Here is a 21,031-nt window from a genome sequence, read left to right on the forward strand (position 1 = left end):
ATGTTCTTGCTATCTGTAGTCAATAGTATTAAGTAGTAATCTTCATTACATCTCTATATATATATATATATATATATATATATATATATGGAGCGACTTTACCCACTTGCGTCCCATCTTGCGTCCTTTACCCACTTTGCCGCCAAAATTTCGATCCGTTTAAAGACCGTGCAGGGCTTGCAGAAGAAGGAAGAGGAAGCGAGACTGTCGCTCGACTTGGAGGAGGAAGAGAAAGAATGACCTCCAAACAAGAAGGGGAGGATGAAGAGTTAGGGTCTTCCTTTGATTCCGATCAAGGATACGATGAAGAATCCGACTACGGAGGACAAGAAGAGGAAGAAGTCGAGGAAGAAGACGAGGAGAGTGGCACGGAAGAAGCCTGCTCCGCTGATCAAGATCGGAAGTCACAGAACGTCGCCGCCCTTGTGAGGTACACTGGATTCACCGCCATCGTTGACTGCTCGCTAGTTTAAATGATCTGCCGGATTGCGAAATCTAGGGTTTCCTTTGACACAGAAATTGATCGTTGTGGGGGTGTGTACGCGTTCTTTATTTCCTTAGTTTGTTGATAGAATAACCAACTAGTATTTCTCCTCTTTGTTGATTCGCTAGCTGGATTCGAGGAGAATGGTACTTGTATCGCATGGTCGTGTTTGGATGCTAACCTCTTGCCGCACTGAGTGTGGTCGTTCTCGGACCTTCTGCGCTGATAAGGATACACATGTTTCACTTATTAATCTGGATAAAACACGACAGCTTCAATTATAGAAAATTGAGGAAAGGTCGCAAGTGGAATGGTGTGACATATGAATGGTTTAATCGATTTAAAGAGTTGGTTTGCCAAATGATAATGATGTGTGCACAAAGGAATTTTAGTTCTCAACGAGGTTGCTAATTGATATTGCTTAGAAGCGCAAGTTTCTGTTACCAAAAGAAAGAAATAAATAACACCTAGAGGTCCTAAGTGTTTGTTGCTCTCAAATCATTGAAATAATCATACAAATGCTACGAGCATCAATGTTCTTGGATTATTGTCTTGATTATCAATGGAAATCACTTGTCTTCATTTTTCAGTTTTGTTATAAAAAACGAATAGTCTTAGAACCAATTGGGATCTAACACCTCTAATAGGTAAGAAAATATACCAAAATATAGCAGTAAGCTAGAAGACTTGCCATAAAACATAATAAAAGTTCCAAGCTAGAGGGGACTAGTGAGAATCTGGTTTGACATCTTAGTTGTTGTCCATAGGTTGGTCTTTGTGCCTTTACAAGAGAAATAGAATTCAACTAGACCTTTTGGTGACTTCTGTTAAGCAAAGCAGCATGCATTCCGTAATCAGTACTTATTCAGAAATTATTTAAAGCATTATATTATAGCAATAGAAGCTAGTTATGTTTATCCTAATTTTTACTGAAGTTGAATTTTCAAATCGTTCTTTCCATATTTCATCTTTCCTTATTCTGATTCCGAGAGAATTTTGTTTTATTTCTGATTTTAGGTAGCTTCATTTTTGGTGATGTTTTTTTCTTTTTCTTGTTAGAGGAAATCTTCTTGTAAGAAGGCAGCCACTTATTCCACGAATTCTATGTGTCTCTGACGGAGCAGCGGTGGCTCGAAAGCCTTTTAAGTCACCATGCCCTTACCGATACAAGGATGAAAATGATGAACTAACTCGACGACTTTGGGCGCGTAAGAGATTTGTACCATGGTGTTCCTCAAGAATACCATTGGTTACCATTGGCAACATTCTGAATTCACCGAGTTTTACTAATGATGATCCTGAAGAAAGAAATCAGCCTCTGCCCCCTGGGATAGAGCCTTTAGTTCTTTGGCTGCCCGAAGGAGCAGATGAGTCAAATGATTGTGTATCTCGAATTGAAGTAGATCCTTTACTTGTTCGCTATCTTCGGCCTCATCAAAGGTACTGATCTCACATCTCTTGTAATTGTATCTGTCGACAAGAAAAAGTTTTTTTTTTCATTTTTTTCTTGGAAAATAAACGTCCTCTTTGTTGTTACATCCATTTTTTTGTTAAATTGTAGCATGGAATTTTACCTTGTTGCCTTTTCTAGTTATTGGTTACTAGCCCTTCTATCGGGCTCTTTATTCAGAAAAGGTAAGATATCAATGTAGTGCCTAATCACACATGTGCCTTGACCGTGAACTGAAGCTGAACTTAAAATAAGTCAAATGATAAAAGGACAAAAGATTGCCAAGAGGAGGTCTTTGACACAATGGTTATATTTTGTGCAGAGAAGGAGTTCAGTTTATGTTTGAATGTGTTTCTGGGTTATCTGGTTCTGATGGTATCTCGGGATGCATTCTGGCAGATGATATGGGGTAAATATATTTATCTAAAATTCTTTTATATGGTTCTGCATTGTTGTGATTCAAGATGCTCTACATATATTAGTTTCTGCAGTTACTACTTACTAAACCTCTACTTCTTATCCTTTTTTAAAATTTTCCAGATTGGGGAAGACTTTACAATCAATTACTTTGCTGTATACACTGCTTCGGCAGGGCTTTGATGGCCAGCCAATGGTTAAGAGGGCTATGATTGTGACTCCCACAAGCCTTGTTAGCAATTGGGAGGCAGAGATTAACAAGTGGATTGGAGGAAAAGTTCAGCTTCTTTCTCTTTGTGAAAGCACACGAGCAGATGTCTTATCAGGGATTGAGAATTTCTTAAGACCCTGCAGCCCTTTTCAGGTTTATTCTTTTTGGTTTCCAATTGCAATAACTTTGAATCAGTATTAATCATCTATATGATGACTCAGTGGATAGAGGGTATGTCTTCTAAGAAGAGTACTTGATGCATGAAATTCTTTCAGGTGCTCATCATATCTTATGAGACATTTCGAATGCATTCATCAAAATTTGAAAAAGGTGGAAGTTGTGATCTTCTCATATGTGATGAGGCTCACAGGCTGAAAAATGATCAGACATTAACCAATAGGGTATGTAAAGCTAATTAGTCTTCTCAAGAAAATGTTCATTTGCTATGTTGAGATGTGAAGAAGGATGCTTCTCATAAACCATGGGTTGTAGTATGCGTATATGTGCATTGTTCTTTTTGTCTTCAGTATTTGTTGAAACCCAAGATTTGGTCATGGTGCATCTCCTTTTTGTATCAGGCATTGGCTTCTCTACCTTGCAAAAGGCGTATCTTATTGTCAGGGACGCCCATGCAGGTAACATGGTTCTTTGTGTGGTTCTCATAATGCAAGTTCATTCTACCAAATTTGTTCTATACGAACTGACTTCAGTTTTGATAGAATGATCTTGAAGAATTTTTTGCCATGGTAGACTTCACAAATCCAGGAATTCTGGGAGATGCTACATATTTCCGGAAGTACTATGAAGTAAGTCGATACCTTGATGTTGTAGTCATTATCAATATCTGCTACATGAATGTTACTTTTTTACCTTCTGCTATATGTATCAGAATTGTGTTTTTCTTTTCTGTGGACATCAATGAGCCATGGCAGGTTTCTTGATTTTCTTTGAATATGAAATTGTTGGACGAGGTAAACCATAATAACTGATATGGATGCTTAACCCATAGCCATTCTCTGTATGTTAACTAGATGTTGTAAAAGCAATGGATGAAAATATAAAAGCATGAAACTGCAGTTGACTGTTTCTAATCAATTTAAATTAATGTTATTTGGTATTTTACAAGTAAAAGGTGCACTAAATTTTTATAGGCTAGTCTTGCAGGATTTGTCTATGTTGTTAGCTTATTTCATTGAACTCGCTCTCCTAATTCTAGATCTTGTCCCTGAATATGTACGATACTATAATGCTTATTGTATTACAGTGTATATCACACAAATAATGGAGCATCGAATGATTCTCAATCTCCAAACATACCAAGTCATATCCTTTTCTTCATTAATTTAATCATTTCGATCTTCTAAGTTTGAGCACCCCAAAGCTGCTTTTAAACTTTTTAAGTATAACCATCTATAGAACATTTGCACAGAGTTTTTTGTTCAAAAACATGGAGGTCAACCTTATAAATGCAGATTACCTGATTTCATTTAATCTACCATATTTTCTACTGTCGTATGTTAAAAAATATAAGCCTTCTAAGTGGCTATTTCTAAGTTTTGATTACATAATATCCTTTATCAGGGGAAATTTGAGATAATAATTTATAGGCTAGAATCTGGTGTTAAAAAACCAATAATTTGATAAATATTATACAAGTTTTGTAGAAACCCTTTGCAGCCAGTCTTGATACATAATAGTTTAACACAACAAGCACACTTGTCATGATTAAAAGTACTGCAAAAATAAAACTTAAAAACTAGATGAATGAAAAACTAATGGCAAATGTTTATTAGAGGGAACTCTTTGTCCTTAATAAATTTGATTTGTTTGAGTTTCCATAATATTATTACCTTGCAGAAACTGCCAACGAGTACTCCATAACTAGTGTGCTAATATGTGCTTGAGAAAACATGGAATGGCATGTGTCATGCTTGTCCTTATCAGATTGCATTTTTATGATAGTACAAATATTGGCAAGGGCTTAATACATATAAAAATCTGATAATAATAGTACTAATAATGATTATTATTGTAAACTTTTTTTTTTTTTTTTTCATTCTAATATGTAATATTGCTGCAGTATTTCCTTTTATTAAATTTCATGTTAATTTATCATAACACATTCAGTGTCATGTTATGCTGTGGCATTCGTGTGTTGTGCTCATCACATGGTGTGGCACGGGCAGGGGGCATCTACCTTTAAGGATTCGGTAGGAATGGGGATACTGATACTGCAAGTAAAATTCATGAGAAACCAGACATTTGTCAGCAGCCCATTACAATTTGGACTAGACTAACTCTTTCTCGAGTTTGTTATGCAATTGTCATACTCTTAAAAGCAGACTGCAATTCATGGTATATTACCATATTTGAATTGCATATGAAAACCTACTTTTGGTTTTGACATTTATTCGAAATCATCTAGAAAATGTTTATAAAATTTTAGGCAACACATTGAGTCAGTTTTTTAGCAGTCATATGACCATGGAATGCCATATTAGTTTGAAAATGGCCAAACATCAGTTGTTTGTTTGCCTTGGTATCAGTAAAACCTGTTATCCTTACATGCATTATGAGGCTATTCATAAAGTACCATGATGGGGTATCACCCTTTGTCATCATCCACTCTCCAAATTGATTTTCTCCTATGAAAAGCAAAACAGCTTAATTATGTGCAATTGCATTTGAATGTTTAACATTGCTTCATTCATGTTCAGTAGTATTCTTTAAACTTATAATTGAGTAGCATATTCTCTTTGTTGGTCTTCTGACTTTGGCTGTGTTGCTGAATTAACAGAATATGGTGATTCATTTTAACCTTAGATTTACTCTTCTTTTTCCATTTTTTTATAAGAAATGATTCCTTGATTTTTTTTAATCTTTCGACAACTTATTTCCTATCGTTAGCTCAAAAGAATTGATGGATTGTTAGATTTAGCTAGTGGCAACTGTTTTGATGATAGAGAATGACACTAATATTTAGTTATATACTTAGGCGATATTTGCAGTTTTTATCACTGTAATTTCTTGACCTAACTTATTTTTTATGGCTTTAAAAAAGATACCAGTTGTTTCTGGAAGAGAGCCTACAGCAACCTTAGAAGAAAGGAAGTTGGGTATTGAGAGATCTGCTGAGCTGAGTGCAAAAGTAAACCAGGTAATCTTTCTTGAAAAATGCAAGCCTTAAAAGTCATACTGCACATGGCATGATTATGAGTGCAAGCTTCATTCTTTTTTTCTTTTCCGTATGCTTCATTTTTGTATAAGCAACACATCACTATGAAAGTCATACTTTCATGCATGCCATTACAAATTCTCCTTTTTCTATTTATAAATAAAACGCCTAGAATCTAGGATTTATATGTAATAATCTTGAATCTTGAAGGGTATATATGTTAACTTTTTAGAGGGACATATGCATGTAAATGCTTATATATAGAATAATAAATTCCTTAAAAAACCATAGGTGGTAACAGATATATGATGTGTGTACGTGTATTTGTATTATTGTATATATGTGGAGAGCAGAGGGTGGCCTCTTGTTGCAATTAAGCTATTTCATATGACAAGCATCAGTTGTTGAAATAGTCTCCCCCCTTAAGCCAATGTTCACTGATGCCGTCATTATGGCAGCTTGAATGGTGGGTTGCCCTATTGTCACGGACAAACTTTGAAACAGGGTGTTTGATGTAATGCTTATATATGTCCGTGTCTTTTGGCATGTTCATGCCTTGTACAGAATGTAAAGGGGCGGCCGAAGGCTTAATAGCCCCATTTTAGTTGGGTGGTGGCCTCTTTAGGCTTGTAAATAAAGGTTGTGTCATGTGGACACGTACGAGAACTTTTCGGTCTGTAATGGACCATTTTACCCTTTGTTGTGCCACTGTTCAGAGCTTGTAAAGTCTGTTTGTAATTTGCATTGTCTATGAAGTGTTTTTCGGACATGTTTGCTTGTGGATCCCAATTGAGGCGTTCTCTCTTGCCTGTTCTCTCTTTTATTGGTCCTAAGGGACAATGGGAGTCTTCGGGGAGGCTGACCTTTGCGGACGGACACGCAAGGGTGCCGCACGACTTAGGCAAAATCAGCTAAGTCCGTGTCATATGGTATCAGAGCCGGACAAGCACTCATAGAAACACTTAGCATGCAAACGTGGGGGACCTAGCGGGGCTGCGTTGAGGGCAGTCAGCACACGCGCGACCGTTTGGGGGAAAACGGGCATGGAGATGTAGGGAAAAGAGTCGCTCAGAGGAGCGAGCATCTGACATTGGTATTCAGAGGAATGGCCAACCCTTCGCGCAAGAGGCACTACGAGAACAGGCAAGCTTGGAAGAATTTGGAGCGCACAAAGGTTGGGGTGGCTGAGTTTGAGCTACGGCTCAACGTTGACAACTATACTTGATGGTGCTCTAGGCAAGCGAGGCGCTTGGCAAGAATGAGACCATGCAAGGTGGAATGAGTTGTTCAGCGATCGAAAGAGTTGTGCAAAGCTCACAGAGGTGAGGGGAATTGCTAACTCAAAGAATTCGGTACTCATGCATGGGTTTGTATGCGAACGATGGAGTGTTCGCGGCCATCCCAAGGCGGCCGAGACTCGGCACCATGGAGCATTGAAACTTTCTCTTCGGCATGTGAAGGATATGTCCGTAGGAGGCTGAAGTGTGTAACGAGTTCAACATGTTGCTAGACCTTGAGAGGTGCAGTGGTGGCTGTATTGACGGGGAGTCGCAATCTAGCAAGTGCGTTTGCAGGAGGCAGAACAATGCACAGTTTGTTCAGTAGATCGGAGTAGTCCAAGGGGATGGTGGTCTCCGAAACGAAGAGAGATGTTGCTCCAATGGGACAGTTATCCAGGAGGGATAAGTCTCAGCTCTCCAGAGGGAGAATCATGTGAGACGGACTTCACATGTTGAGGAGTACCTCAATAAAGAACAACTCCACGAAGCTCGATGGACTGAGCAAGCGGCGAGGAGTCGTCGCATGATCTCGCTTGAGAGAATGCATTGGTGGATGCATTGCGAGATCAAGTGGGGGAGCAACACAGATGAAGGCACACTTGGAGTCGATATGAGATCGGACTCAAGGGAGGGCTGACCCGTGGAATGGTGGGCACGAGGGCCACCATCGACTCAATGCGAAAACGAGGAGCGGAGCAACTTGGGTGTAACTTGGCGAAGTACCCAAGCCGCATGAAGGGAGCCAGCAGAGAAGTTGGAACATGGAGCAGAGGCACAGTGCTTTCCTTAGACAGGGGTCAAGGACATGAACACTTGCAGAGGCAAGAGCAGGATCATGTTGTTCCATGGGTCCTTCATTCTGACGGAGCAGACTCATCTTGCATGGTGCCAAAGACGAAGGGAGCTTCGGGGCAGATGCACCTTATCTCGGAGAAGCATTTGAGGGAGGAACTAAGGCGACTCAATTTGCGGAGGCGAAGTTGGGTTCAGAAGGCCTTAGCACGGGGCAAGAGGACGCAGAGGCAGGTACTCTTGAAGAATATGCCACAGTGTTGCCATTCGAGTTGCTATGAAGGAAGCGGTGCGCAGCGGAGATTGTGCTGGTAGGGGTAGAGGCCCAGGATCCAGACAATGGTGCACCAATTGCAGCGAAGTCGGGGGACTTCGGGAGCTACTAGGCGACGGACTGTCCTAGAGCGGTGCTTCATCTAGGTGTGGCCCAAGAGTGGGTGGATGAAGGTTGATTGCCAAAGGAGCGAACAAAATCGAAGGTGGATGAGACCCTGCGATGTATTGGCAGAGGCCACACATGGAGGGTTCACAATTCGAGTTTATTCCACAAGGATCAGAATGCAATGGAGATGTCACCAGGAGGCGACATGGTGCAGCGGATCGTGGTGGAACAGTTCGTGGCAATGCGATACACACGACAAGTCCCGTGAGGGATGAGATCATATGGAGGTATGATCGGGAGCTACTGGGAACTCCGCTTTGGTGAACAACACGACGGCAAGAAGGGCTATGGATTCAAGGAGTGAAGGCCATGGTACCGCAGAGGCGGGTCTTCCGGGCGTGCACCGAATTTTGCATCGGATGAAAACCTTGGTCATCAGCATATGGGGGCTGGGTTCCACCAAGGGAAAAGTTCGAATGCAAGTACCAGTGAGTTCCATGGGAGGGACTTGATCATGCAGAGGTATGATCGAAGCAGCTGGAGAGTTGGACTGCTCCAGAGCTCATATTCGCTTAGGGAGCCCGGCAAGTCAGAGGACAAGGCCGAGTAAGCGAACGTTGCTACCAAGGAAGCTATGGAGAACAGAATCGGTGCAAACCCTACAATGCGATGGCAGAGGCCATGCATGGGAGTGCAGTCTGTCTTTCCATCGACCAGAAGGAGTTGCTTGGAGAACACAGAGGTGTTGAAGCAGGGGGTCGAAAGGGGCGAGGAAGCGACGACGAGTCCAGAGGGACTTAGCTACCCAAAATCAAGCATCAGTTAGAATGGAGGTGGACTCAGAGGAGTGCCACGGAGACATCTCTACTGATCATGAAGAAAAGGGATTCAGAGGCGAGGCGACGGATAGTAGTGCCATGGGCATGGCAGCGCCATGGTACCGTAGAGGCGGGACTTCCGTGAAAGTCACTGATCCCTTGCTCTCACGGAGGGAGAGCGTTTGGTCGTGAAAGGGGCCGAGGAGGTGGAGCATGCAGAGGTAATCTCCAAGTACCGGGACAAGGCTGAAGGGCAGAGGCCGAGGAACTTCGTAAGACCGGTGTCAGTGTGCTTCTCATCAAGACAACCGTAAGTGAAGGACTTCGGGTCATGCAATAGTGCACGACCAAGGAACGAAGCAGGCAGTACGCGGTGCTGTACCTTTGCTACTCAGTGGAGTAGGCGGCAGGGTTGATGGAGAAGACGGTACAATCCCAGAGGCGACCTCATCTATCAGAGAATTACTCCAAGTTGGGGTGAAAACTTCCCGCATTCCAGAAGTTCAATGGCATTGAGAAGGTGAATCACAGTAGCTAACACAATGCAAGGAGTGCAAACACTTCAAGTGCTTCAGAAGTGTGAGCAAAGAGCAGGCGAATACCAGTAACCAGCTCGATGCATGAAGTACAACCTCGAGGAGGCGGGCGAAGTCAAGTAACCTTTGCCTTCTCAACTCTTAAGAGAATGGGCGAAACCGAGTACCCCAATTCTCTTATCTATCCAGCAGAGGAGCTCTGCACAAGTTCAAAGACCCTTCAAAGATAATGGAAGACAATAGTTGTCAAATCCTCACCAACGGTGATCAGTGCTACTGAGAGTAGATTGTCCGCTTCATTTCCCAACGAAATGCCAATCGAAAGCGGAAGTGATGCGAGCCTACTTGGATGTGACAACTAACTGAAAGAAGAGTCAATGAGCAGATTTTGTGGAGGAAGGACCCAAAACTTCAGAAGTTTGCGAGACGATGCTCGTTAAAGCTCCAACAAGCATCCACCCAGTTCAAGCAGCATGTGGAATTTCTGAGAGACTGGCGCAGTAAGGATGGTCTTTTCCTTCATCTGGGAGATCCGCAGGAATCAACGAGGATCAACACAACTCTGCCAACCCCACACCAGAGTCAGAGTCATTGGCGAGTTGAAGCAGCATGGCGGATCAAAGGTTCGACTACTCAAAAACAGCAGCGGAGAGCAGCTGGGAGCCAGGAGGCGCATTGCAGCTGGAGCAGAAGATTGAAGACTCAGCAAAGGCGAAGAGTTGCAGTGTTCACAAAGGCTTCGACGAGGACGTCGAAGGTATAAGTGGGGGAGAATGTCACGGACAAACTTTGAAACAGGGTGTTTGATGTAATGCTTATATATGTCCGTGTCTTTTGGCATGTTCATGCCTTGTACAGAATGTAAAGGGGCGGCCGAAGGCTTAATAGCCCCATTTTAGTTGGGTGGTGGCCTCTTTAGGCTTGTAAATAAAGGTTGTGTCATGTGGACACGTACGAGAACTTTTCGGTCTGTAATGGACCATTTTACCCTTTGTTGTGCCACTGTTCAGAGCTTGTAAAGTCTGTTTGTAATTTGCATTGTCTATGAAGTGTTTTTCGGACATGTTTGCTTGTGGATCCCAATTGAGGCGTTCTCTCTTGCCTGTTCTCTCTTTTGTTGGTCCTAAGGGACAATGGGAGTCTTCGGGGAGGCTGACCTTTGCGGACGGACACGCAAGGGTGCCGCACGACTTAGGCAAAACCAGCTAAGTCCGTGTCACTATGTTAACTATTAAGAGAGTGGCACAGAACTATCATGAAATCCCACTTATCAAGTGAAAACTAGTGTACATTCTCATTATAGCAATTTTTTTTCCTTTTGTACATCAGCAACATTGGTTTGTCAGGCAACAATTTATCCTGCTGTGATGATTTTTTCTAACCTATCTGCTTATGTTTCAGTTTATACTGAGGAGGACGAATACTTTGTTGTCAAATCACTTACCACCTAAGGTATCCTGCCTCTCCATTACTTTAATTTTGCTAAAGATGAGGTTGAAATTCTTGTTGTTATGAGAAAAGTGGCTAGCTTTTTTTCAACTCAAGGTTTTTGTAGTTCTAGACATCAAATTATTTAACTTTTTTGTAAGATAAGTATTAACATTGAAATTAAGGCTCTTAATAATATCAAATCTAGCACATTCTTAATCATCCATTGTAACCAGTCTGCATGTCAATGGGCTATTAATTGATAGTAGTTAAGCACTTATCACTAGGGATTAGTTACCTTCTACCATCCAAGGTAACTAAGTTGGCTTTGATACCTACCAGTTGGGCGAGATTATTGTTTCATCTGTAACATTCACAAAGCCACTCTGTCATGCAATTCTGTATGGTTACACTTTATTTAGCTCTACATTAGTCACATTTAAATTACAAGAACATGGTGGGAATGTTCGAAGCAAGGTCCAAAAGATTAATTCGATACCAATACTGATCTCAGATCCAGGGTACCAACATCAATTTGTACCAAGTTTCATTATGGACCAATGTTGATTGCTGTGGACAATATCCATGCCAGACGAATCTTTCCTGCACTTATAATTTATTTAAGACCTTTATTTCTCTTCTTTGATAATTTTATAACATTTTATTAATCATACAACAAAATGATTTAAATAGAAGCAATTAAAAATCAACACATAACATCAATCATAAGGCATATATATAAATATTACATATAACTTCATTCATAAAACATTAAATTACAACTGTTCTGTTAATCAAACAGGCCTGTGTTTTTATTATGCTTGTTACATTGCCATTGTTCTGTATTTGGTTTTCTGGGAAAATCATATTTTAACTTGATCAATATTAGAAGTTTGTCATGGTAGCTTCTGGGCTTTCATTTATTTGGTACTTTTTTTGGTATTGGTGCATGTGTGTTACAGTTATCTAATGTTGTACCAGCTACCAATGGGAGTTTTTGGCTTCTTTTGATAATTAAATGAATCATTACATTTCCACACACGAAATGATTCAAACTGCTGAATCTCAAAACAAATTTAAGGCACAGGGGTATTATCTCTATATCTATCTTATGTTAGAACAACAAAGAAAGAAATCTTTTATCTCCATCTGTAAATCAAAATAGTCAATTTTGCAAGTAAAATATATCATCATTGACAACTATCAAGCCAAACCTATGCCTATTACTAACTTTTTGGGAAGGCCGATCATGCAGCTCCTGGCACTTCACAGCTATTAATATTGTTAAAAACAGTTCCATTCATACCAGAATTGTTTATTAGTAACAGACGTTCTTCCATCAACCATATAGACTTTTTTTGGTTATTTTTCCCTGTATTTGACATGAACTTCCACGTGATGTCGCATCAGTAATGGCCAACTATATGAAGCTAACTTGTTGATTTTTTATATGCTTTTGACACAATGAATCTATCTAAAATCTTCTTATCATGGAAGCAGGATGAGTGCCATTTATAGAACTAAATGCATATTAGCTCACTTTTTCTATGGCGATTTTACTTTTGCAACTTAGGGACTCAGATGTTCTTAAGTGAAAGGGATATGGTTCAATGGACGCCTAGTACATATTTTGGGCACATTGAAATCTTATTTTACATTTTAAATTAAGAGTATATTAGACTGAAATATAGAAAAAAAAGGTTTAATCATATCATTTTCTACAATTTAAAAATTTTCTAAGAAAGGTTGTGGTGGTCACCATAGCAAACAAGGTTGGTGCCATATAAGCTCAATGGTAGAATGCCAAATTAGCAGGTCAAACTTGGTCTATAAAACCTAAGACTGTTGGACTTTTAGATGGTTTAGACATTTGGTCCCTTTCAAAGTAATTCTTAGAGAAAAACATATCACAGATTTTAAAATGGTAATATAGTCCCAGATTAATGCAACTCTGGAAGAGAAGATCTATAATGGACATAGTTAGGGAGAAAGGATTTAGCATTCAAATAAAACAATTGAGTAACACCAAGGTGAACTTCCTTTTGTCTATGGAAATTACAGATGTCATTTAACATAATTATGCATATTTATTGCTTCATTTTTAGTACATTTGTTGACCATTAAGGTCCATCTATAGCTCCTTTCTTTATTCATATGCTCCTTATGCTCAGGGCAGAGGTATATATGGAAATTAGTCTCAGTTTTCCAAGGCGCTTGTATTGCTTTTATGTATCTTTTATTCTTGCTTTAAATTTGTATTTTAATCAAACTCAGTTTTTTTACTGACTTGGTTATTTAAATATAGATCATTGAAGTGGTATGTTGCAAGCTGACTCCTTTACAACTCGAACTCTATAATCATTTTGTACAATCAAAAAATGTGAGAAGACACCTACCTTTCATCGTCATTATGCTAATTAGTAATAAACTTTACTAAAAAAATCTTATTTTTCATATATGAATTTTATAGGTTAAGCGTGTTATAGCTGAAGAGATGAAGCAATCCAAAATTCTAGCATATATAACTGCTCTTAAGAAGCTATGCAATCATCCAAAGGTAAATATTAATTTTTGCAAGACTTGTGCAAGGCTTTATAAAACTATTACTGCAAGAGAAATAATAAGAGCTGATTTCATATCTTCGATATGCAGTTGTTCCACAAGTGATTCTTTGTTGTTCTATTATTCTATATGATGATGGTTGTTCAATTTGTTCTGCCTCCTACCTGGTGGCACACATTTAATGTAGGAATGTCATAAAAAATTACGTTTAGTGCAAGGCTTTTAATCTCTCTCCAATACTAGTTTAGTAATCGACCGGACCAGCTGGTACTGATATACTAACCGAAACCGCTTGGTATCATTCAGTATAATAATAAAAAAATATAATCAAAAGTATTGTATTGGTATTGAGCTCCATGTCTCAAAACTAATAATTTGTCAAATTAGTAAGTACCAATATGTTATTCAACTAATTCATTGATAATTGCTATTAATATGGATGTTTCATAAGGTCATATATAATGATCATAGGCTCCTAATATTCAAAGTATAAAGTTACAGTACTGTGTATAGAATATACACCTATATATCATCAAAAGACACTTTTAGGTCATTAAACAATCATGTACACATTTTTGGTTATTTATTATTACCCTATGATCTCTATTCCTCGTTTTGTTCAGCTCATCTATGATTCTATTAAAAGTGGAAGTTCAGGAACGTCAGGTTTTGATGACTGCATACGCTTCTTTCCTACAGAATTATTTTCTGGAAGGTATTATCAGCGGTGTCCTTTTTTTATCATAAAAACAAGATGTTGTATTTCTTTTACTTGATTTTGAGTTTTGTTTGGGTAGATCTGGATCATGGACTGGTGGTGGTGGAATATGGGTGGAACTGTCAGGAAAAATGCATGTCCTAGCAAGGTTACTTGGCCAGCTTCGTAAAAATACTGATGACCGCGTTGTTCTTGTATCCAACTACACTCAGGTATTGTTGGGACTTGGGACATTATGGCTTGTTAGCATCATTATTGTAATATCCAACTACACTCAAGTGATTAAGAACTTATCTCACTAAAATTGTCAGACTTAGTTGCTTCTGTCTTACCTAGTTAATGCTTGAAGAAATATTAAATGCTAGGGAAGCATATTGAGATGTAACTATCTCTCTAATAGAATATAAAACATAGCCCATTGAGCTGGCATCAATATATAGATTATTGAAGCAATGCTAGACAGTTGCTTAATTTACTCGATGTTTTTTTAGTCCTGCAGACTAACATGCTTATCATTCACTGTCAAACACTAATAAATATAACATAAGATATTATTGATACGTCAAAGTAGATCCTGTGCTTTTTTTAGCATAGAGGTTACTTCATTTTGTTAGTTGATGCCTTAGTTTTTTTTAATGTGGGATTTATATGTACTGATGCTTTGGTCAAGAAGCTTGCATACATTGATCCTCCTCAGACTTCACATTAGCGGTTCACCTTTATTTTATTATATGTACTAATGCTTTAATATAAAGTTGCTCAAGAAGTTTCTACATTTCTAGGTCCCTAAGTAATTACTGGAAGTGATTTTTTAATTTTCCTCCTTTGTCCAAAGGGTAATGTAAATATTTTTTTGTGCTAGCTAATGTTTCTCCTAGTGATTGCATTGGTTTTGAAGAATACGCCTGATACTTGTATATTGACCAACTTAGATTTGATGCACTAAGGCGGCTCCATAGTGAAGGAAGTTTGACACTTTAGGAAGTCAAATAAAATGATGAAGTGGTAATGCTCTGTCTTACATATGAGTGTAGTGGCCACGAAACAAAAAGCTTGTCACCAAGGATTGCATCGATGCTGGAGAATATACCTACAAGTGGTACTATACATTGACCAACATAGCTTTGATGGACCAAGGAGGCTCCACAGTTAAGAAAGTTCTGTAGCCATAGAATAAACTTTTTTTTTTTTTGGCTCACTGCTTTTATTGGATAGACAAACCTCTCTTTTGAATATGGTTACCATATATGTATGCACTAGTTATTGTCATTTTTTGTAGAAACTTTACCATTGGTCCTACTACATCCTAATTGTCTTTAGTTCTCTATTATAAAATTTTGAATAAACTTATTTGTGCAAATGCTTCTGTTTCTCCATCTTGCCTTGTCTTATAGTGCATTATGGTTGCAACATTAGTTGTTTGTTCATTGATCCTGATGTTTTGAAATCCTTTCAGACTTTGGATCTGTTTGCTCAATTGTGCCGAGAAAGAAGGTATCCCTTTTTGAGGCTTGATGGAACTACATCCATTGGAAAGCGGCAAAAGTTGGTCAATCGTTTTAATGATCCATCTAAAGTGAGTAATTATTTTCTTTTTTTCTGTTTTGACATGTAGTCATTACACCGACTTTGATTATGTAGTTGTTCTGGCATTTTCCTGGCAGGATGAGTTTCTGTTTCTTCTAAGTAGCAAAGCTGGCGGCTGTGGACTTAATTTGATTGGTGGAAATCGCCTGGTCCTTTTTGATCCTGACTGGAACCCTGCTAATGACAAACAGGTATTCTTTTTCCCTGAGCGACTTCCTTTATACCTGTTACAATAAGTTGATAATATTCAGGGTATATGCTTTTTTCCTTCCCCAAGGCTGCAGCAAGAGTCTGGAGAGATGGGCAGAAGAAGCGAGTCTACATCTACAGGTTCTTGACCACAGGAACCATTGAAGAAAAGGTTTGGACCTTTTGATTTGTAACATTGTAATAATTCTAAGCCACTGTATAGTTTATCATTGTATTATTTCTATAATGCTTTGGTTGCATAGATTTACTATGGACTATAAGTCTACTCTTCTAAGTGATTATTGATATTAATATAATCTTTTGCAGGTCTACCAGCGTCAGATGTCGAAAGAAGGACTTCAGAAAGTTATTCAAAAGGAACAAGCAAATAGTCAGATGCCACAGGTATAAATTTGCTACGTTTTACTTCCCTTACAATGCATAGTACTTGAGATATTCATCTTTACAGGGGAGTCATCTGTCAAAAGAAGATCTGCGTGATCTTTTCACTTTTCATGAGAATGTCAGGTAATTTGTACATCTAATTTGAATATTGTCTTATAACCAGGTTGATGAAATGACTTAAATTTTAGTTATATAATGTTTTTAAATCAATACAGGTTAGTATTTCTGCTGCAAAACTACTATGCTAAACAGTTAGAAGGGTAGAAAAACTTTCCGGGCAATGAGCATTAATAGTAATGTTACTCTAGTATTTTTCAATTCTTGCATTTGACTGGGGTTAGATCAATCATTATTGATGAACATATTTTTATTCTTGCCATTCTACTTGTATTTAACATGTAAATATTTATACTTGGTCGATACGAAGATAATGGATGCACCAGTATGGAGGTTTGAGTCGACCGAGGAAAGTGAGAGGAAAGACAGACATTGGTCAAAAATGAGAAAATGGTGCCTCTGTTACTTTAAAAAATGTTGCTCTTGGCAGAGCTGATTTGAGAAAGGCTTCATTCAACCACAAATGATAGAGGATTAAAGCTTTCGACATTGTTTGTGCATATTCAAATGCTTCGTTGGTGAAAACCACATGCAAGTACATTCAGTGAGTTTTAAAATGTTTGGTGTCTATCAGTTAACGACTAAATCAGTTGCTATAATTTCTCATAGGTCTGAGATTCATGAAAATATGAACTGTGCACGCTGCAAAGAAGATGGTCTGATGGCAGTGAATAACATTGTCAATGAGATAGAGGACGATGACAGTGGAGATTCATGTGATGGAAAGCAAAAGCTAAGTGGATTAGTAAATGACATTGGCAGATTTGCTGAAATTGCTGGATGCTTGCAAAAGTTGACAAGCTCCCAGAGACAGGTTACTCTTACATAAATGTTCATAATTTTTCTTAAGCAAATTGTAGCTAGTTTCTTAGAATGTTTGTTCACTTTGCTTTTTTCAGCTTGGAACCCCGTCTGAAGAAGATTTAGGAAGCTGGGGCCATCATTCAAACCCTGCAACAGTACCTGATTTAATTCTTCAATCGGCAGCTGGTGATGAGGTGTGTTGTGTTATAACAGCTTGGATGAACATGCATAAATCTTTTTGATGGCTTAGCAAGATTCATGATTGCAATGAAGGTTTAAAAATCAGTTAAATATCAGTTACAACTGTTCATTGGTCCAGTACTGAACCAATGTATTAAACGGCATATCAACTTGCACCGTCTGGTATCATTAAAAAAGAATAAAAAGATAAAATATCAATTGATTCTGAAATATATAGTTAAACATTGGTTCTTTGGATTGGTAAATTGATTCGTATAGATATGATCGAGTATTTGAAGCCTTAACTGTAGCAAATGTCATAGGTTTCTGCAGTATTTAATTTACAGCTCCTTGATATTTTTCCTTCTAACTTGTAGGATGAAACAAAACTGTAGAATAACCTGAAATAACTGTAGAATATTTTTCCTTCTTTGTTTGTATTGCAGTTTAGATAATATATTTATCTTTTTGGAAAAAAAAACCTGAAATTTTATTTGCAGTTGCATAAGCTCGAGAAGCCTTTCCCTGTACTTGCACAGTGAATTGAAAGTGGCCATTGTTTTGACTATTGTTAACTACTCTGATGACTTCCACTGCTAAAGCTCAACGATTTGCTAACATGACTTGGAATCATAATTGCAGGTCACATTTGTTTTCACTAATCAAGTGGATGGAAAACTTGTTCCAGTTGAATCAGGAGTAAGATCCACTCAGCATTTAGATAACCAAAAGTATGAGAAGAAAGATGGGAAATCAATGTTCTTGCCTATGCAAATTAAGCAACAATCTACAAAATCCAATGGAAACACTTGCCTGAAGAGTTTCAGCGGCCTAGACACTCCCCTGTCCAAAGAACCCAAGTCGATGAAAACATTGCGGAAGTTGCATTTGCTTAAGAAGTCTAACGTCTCTTTTGGTGACCAATCCTCTCTCAAAAGGATGCCTATTGCTTCTTGTTTATCTGATGATGATTTCACATAAATCTACAGATCTGGCATCTTGTTGAACATACAGTCACCTAGGAGACCATGCCAAAGTTGGCATAGCTGGCTAGATGCTTCAATCGGAATTTGGAAAGATAAGCACGGAGAAGAAGGAAACCAGAAGAGCTGTCCTGGTTAAGCATATTTTCCGAAGAAATAAAGCTGCAGGTTCTTCTGGCTTCTCTTCAACATTATTGCCAAAGGAATTTGCTTTTCTGCCTGTATCTGTCAGACAATAAGGCCTCTGATCCTTGAATCGTTATACAAATACACTCGAGTTTGTGCTGTGCCAAACTCTGATCGATTGCAACGTGACAAGTCATTCCCTTTGTAATAGTTGAGCTTTTGACAATTGGGCTCATCTAAAGGATCCAGGTCGCCCCAAGGTTTTGACCACCGCACAAGTTCTCTTTACCCGTTTATAAGTAGGCATAAAACCGGTAAAAGAAAAAGCATCGCAGTGGTATTATTTTCTAGTCTATTTTATTTTATTGCATTTAATTGTGTACAAGCAAGTTTGTGAGTCAGTATTATTTGATTGCTTTGTTACTGTGAGTTAGTTTCTGTTTGAAGTTGTATTTTATTCCTCCCATACAGGTGTAGGCAACGTTCATTATTCTATTCCGGTTTGGTCAGATGAGCTTACTCCGCCTAACTCAGACAAGTGGATGATCCTCATCCATTGGTCTTTATTGAGAAACGTATTCTGTACACTGTTTCCCATAAACAAGTTATAGAGAGGACGTCAACGTTTCTTTGTTGGTAAGATCGAGACGTAATCCATGGATCACAGGGGGAACTCCTCTCACTTGTCTTATCTTTACTCACTGATCCCAATCCATCATTTCCCCTTTGGATTCTTTCTCCCTTGTTGCATCATAACCAAAAGGTCTTAGGAAAGAAATCTTTTTGCGGAAATTAAAGAAAAGAACAGAGTGTGGAACTTGAAGGAGACATTGTTCTTATCGTTTCTTTTTCCTTCCATCTGGACGAAGCTCGAAATCACGATTCTACCACTCCCTCCCGCCACAGATCCCGGTGAGCAGCAGCATCGGAGCCGTCGCAAATACTCCACACGCCGCCGTCGTCGCTCCGCAGCCGGAGCAGGCGGTAGCACCCTCCCGTCCGCGAACAGAGCCTCGCCGCCCACTGCCACGTGCTCCGCGGGGCCGCCGAAGTCGTAGAGCCCCTCCGCCCCGTCGCTACCTCCGGCCAGCCGCCGCTCCCTTTGGAGGAACTCTCCCAGAGAGGTCGGCCCCGCCATGTCGTTCCCGCACAGCCGCCACAAGCGCCTCCTCCCCCAGCGGACGCGCCGCCGCCGCTTCTCCGCTGCCCTCGGCTTCGGCCTCCTCTCCGCTTCCCCGGCGGAGGTTCCTCCGCCGCCACCGTGCTCCCGCCACGACGGAAGCCTCATCGAGTGGGCAGCGGCCTCGGCGTAGGTGACGCCCATCAGGCTCCCCAGCGTCGTGCTCCGGTCGGGGAAGAAGGACGCCGTTGACTGCGTAATCGGCAACGGATAACCAGTTCATCACTACAAAACCAAACTCGAAGGCAGTCCTCTGCCGCTTTCTCTTACCTCGGTGTCGAGATCGGAGGAGGAAATAGAGTCGTTGGAGGGAGACGAAGGGATGAGATAGGTGTCCGGATCCATGGCTCCGAAGAAGTTTCCTGGACAGAAACAGAGCCGCAGGAGGACGACGAGATGGAATGGAGGATTGAAAGAGACGAGACGATGGTGGTGAAGAAGAGGAGGAGTGGGGCATGAAATGACGGGACTGGCCTTGATGCTCGAGGGCTCGCAGTCACTGCATGGGCGATGACGTACGACGCGGGGCGTCTGAACACTTTTAGGTCAGCTGATTTGGACGTCATTGGATTAATGGCGTTTGTTTTCGTTGACTAGTCCAAGAAAACAAGCAAACTGATCGACCACAGGAGATTCCACAGTGCATGCGCATGACATCAATTGCTTGTCGTACTAAAATTCATGATTGAAATAAGAGAACAGGAGATAAAATTTTATTGAGATTATGTCACGATGGATTGCCAATCATCCTGAATAGATGATCTCAGACCAATTTGGCTGAGACCCGACTCCGATATTTGTCTCATTTATTTTAATTAAGTATCCTATCATTTGCCTCATTTCTAACACTGCAATCAATAGCTTTTTTTTTCAAGAAAAGAGAAAAAAATATAGTAAAAAACTAAGCTGAATGGATAGATCCAACCAACAAACCAAAAAAGACAAATAGAAAGATAAACTTTCTTCCCAGAAGAAGACAGATGTTCTAAAATCCATCAAGAAGGTTCTAAGAAGATGACAAATGTCTTGAAGTAGGATCCCAAGTTGTTTAGCCATCAGCAGCCCTTCTCTTCCTGTAGTCGTTTCACAGAAAAATATATCCCCTTTAGAAAGATTCATAAATCCACAAAATAAATATTAAGCAGTATAATGAATCCAATTCCTCCGTTGTCTTTTTGATCTCAGGAGCTATCACTATTGAGTTTAC

The 21,031-nt window shown here is 39.6% G+C and overlaps 2 protein-coding genes across 2 annotated transcripts; one reads left to right on the plus strand and one right to left on the minus strand.

Annotated features, from left to right (window-relative positions):
• Window positions 1-101: 101 nt before the first annotated feature.
• Window positions 102-18,914, plus strand: LOC103985991 (DNA repair and recombination protein RAD54). The gene is made up of 21 exons (XM_009403849.3): window positions 102-430; window positions 1,544-1,924; window positions 2,257-2,343; window positions 2,475-2,715; window positions 2,838-2,963; window positions 3,141-3,197; window positions 3,282-3,368; window positions 5,624-5,719; window positions 10,947-10,997; window positions 13,279-13,353; window positions 13,444-13,530; window positions 14,159-14,250; window positions 14,333-14,465; window positions 15,710-15,829; window positions 15,918-16,031; window positions 16,118-16,201; window positions 16,357-16,434; window positions 16,499-16,557; window positions 17,161-17,365; window positions 17,451-17,549; window positions 18,178-18,914. Exons 1-21 carry the CDS (start codon window positions 237-239, stop codon window positions 18,514-18,516), a joined length of 2,805 nt encoding a protein of 934 aa, XP_009402124.2. The 5' UTR covers window positions 102-236; the 3' UTR covers window positions 18,517-18,914.
• A 389-nt stretch (window positions 18,915-19,303) lies between these two features.
• Window positions 19,304-20,433, minus strand: LOC135612976 (uncharacterized protein At3g17950-like). The gene is made up of 2 exons (XM_065109833.1): window positions 20,095-20,433; window positions 19,304-20,016 (listed from the first exon to the last, which is right to left on the minus strand). The coding sequence occupies exons 1-2, from the start codon at window positions 20,167-20,169 to the stop codon at window positions 19,411-19,413; spliced, it is 681 nt and encodes a 226-aa protein (XP_064965905.1). The 5' UTR covers window positions 20,170-20,433; the 3' UTR covers window positions 19,304-19,410.
• Between the last annotated feature and the right edge of the window lie 598 nt (window positions 20,434-21,031).

Source organism: Musa acuminata, chromosome BXJ2-5 (genome assembly GCF_036884655.1).
Source record: "Musa acuminata AAA Group cultivar baxijiao chromosome BXJ2-5, Cavendish_Baxijiao_AAA, whole genome shotgun sequence".
NCBI lineage: Eukaryota > Viridiplantae > Streptophyta > Magnoliopsida > Zingiberales > Musaceae > Musa > Musa acuminata.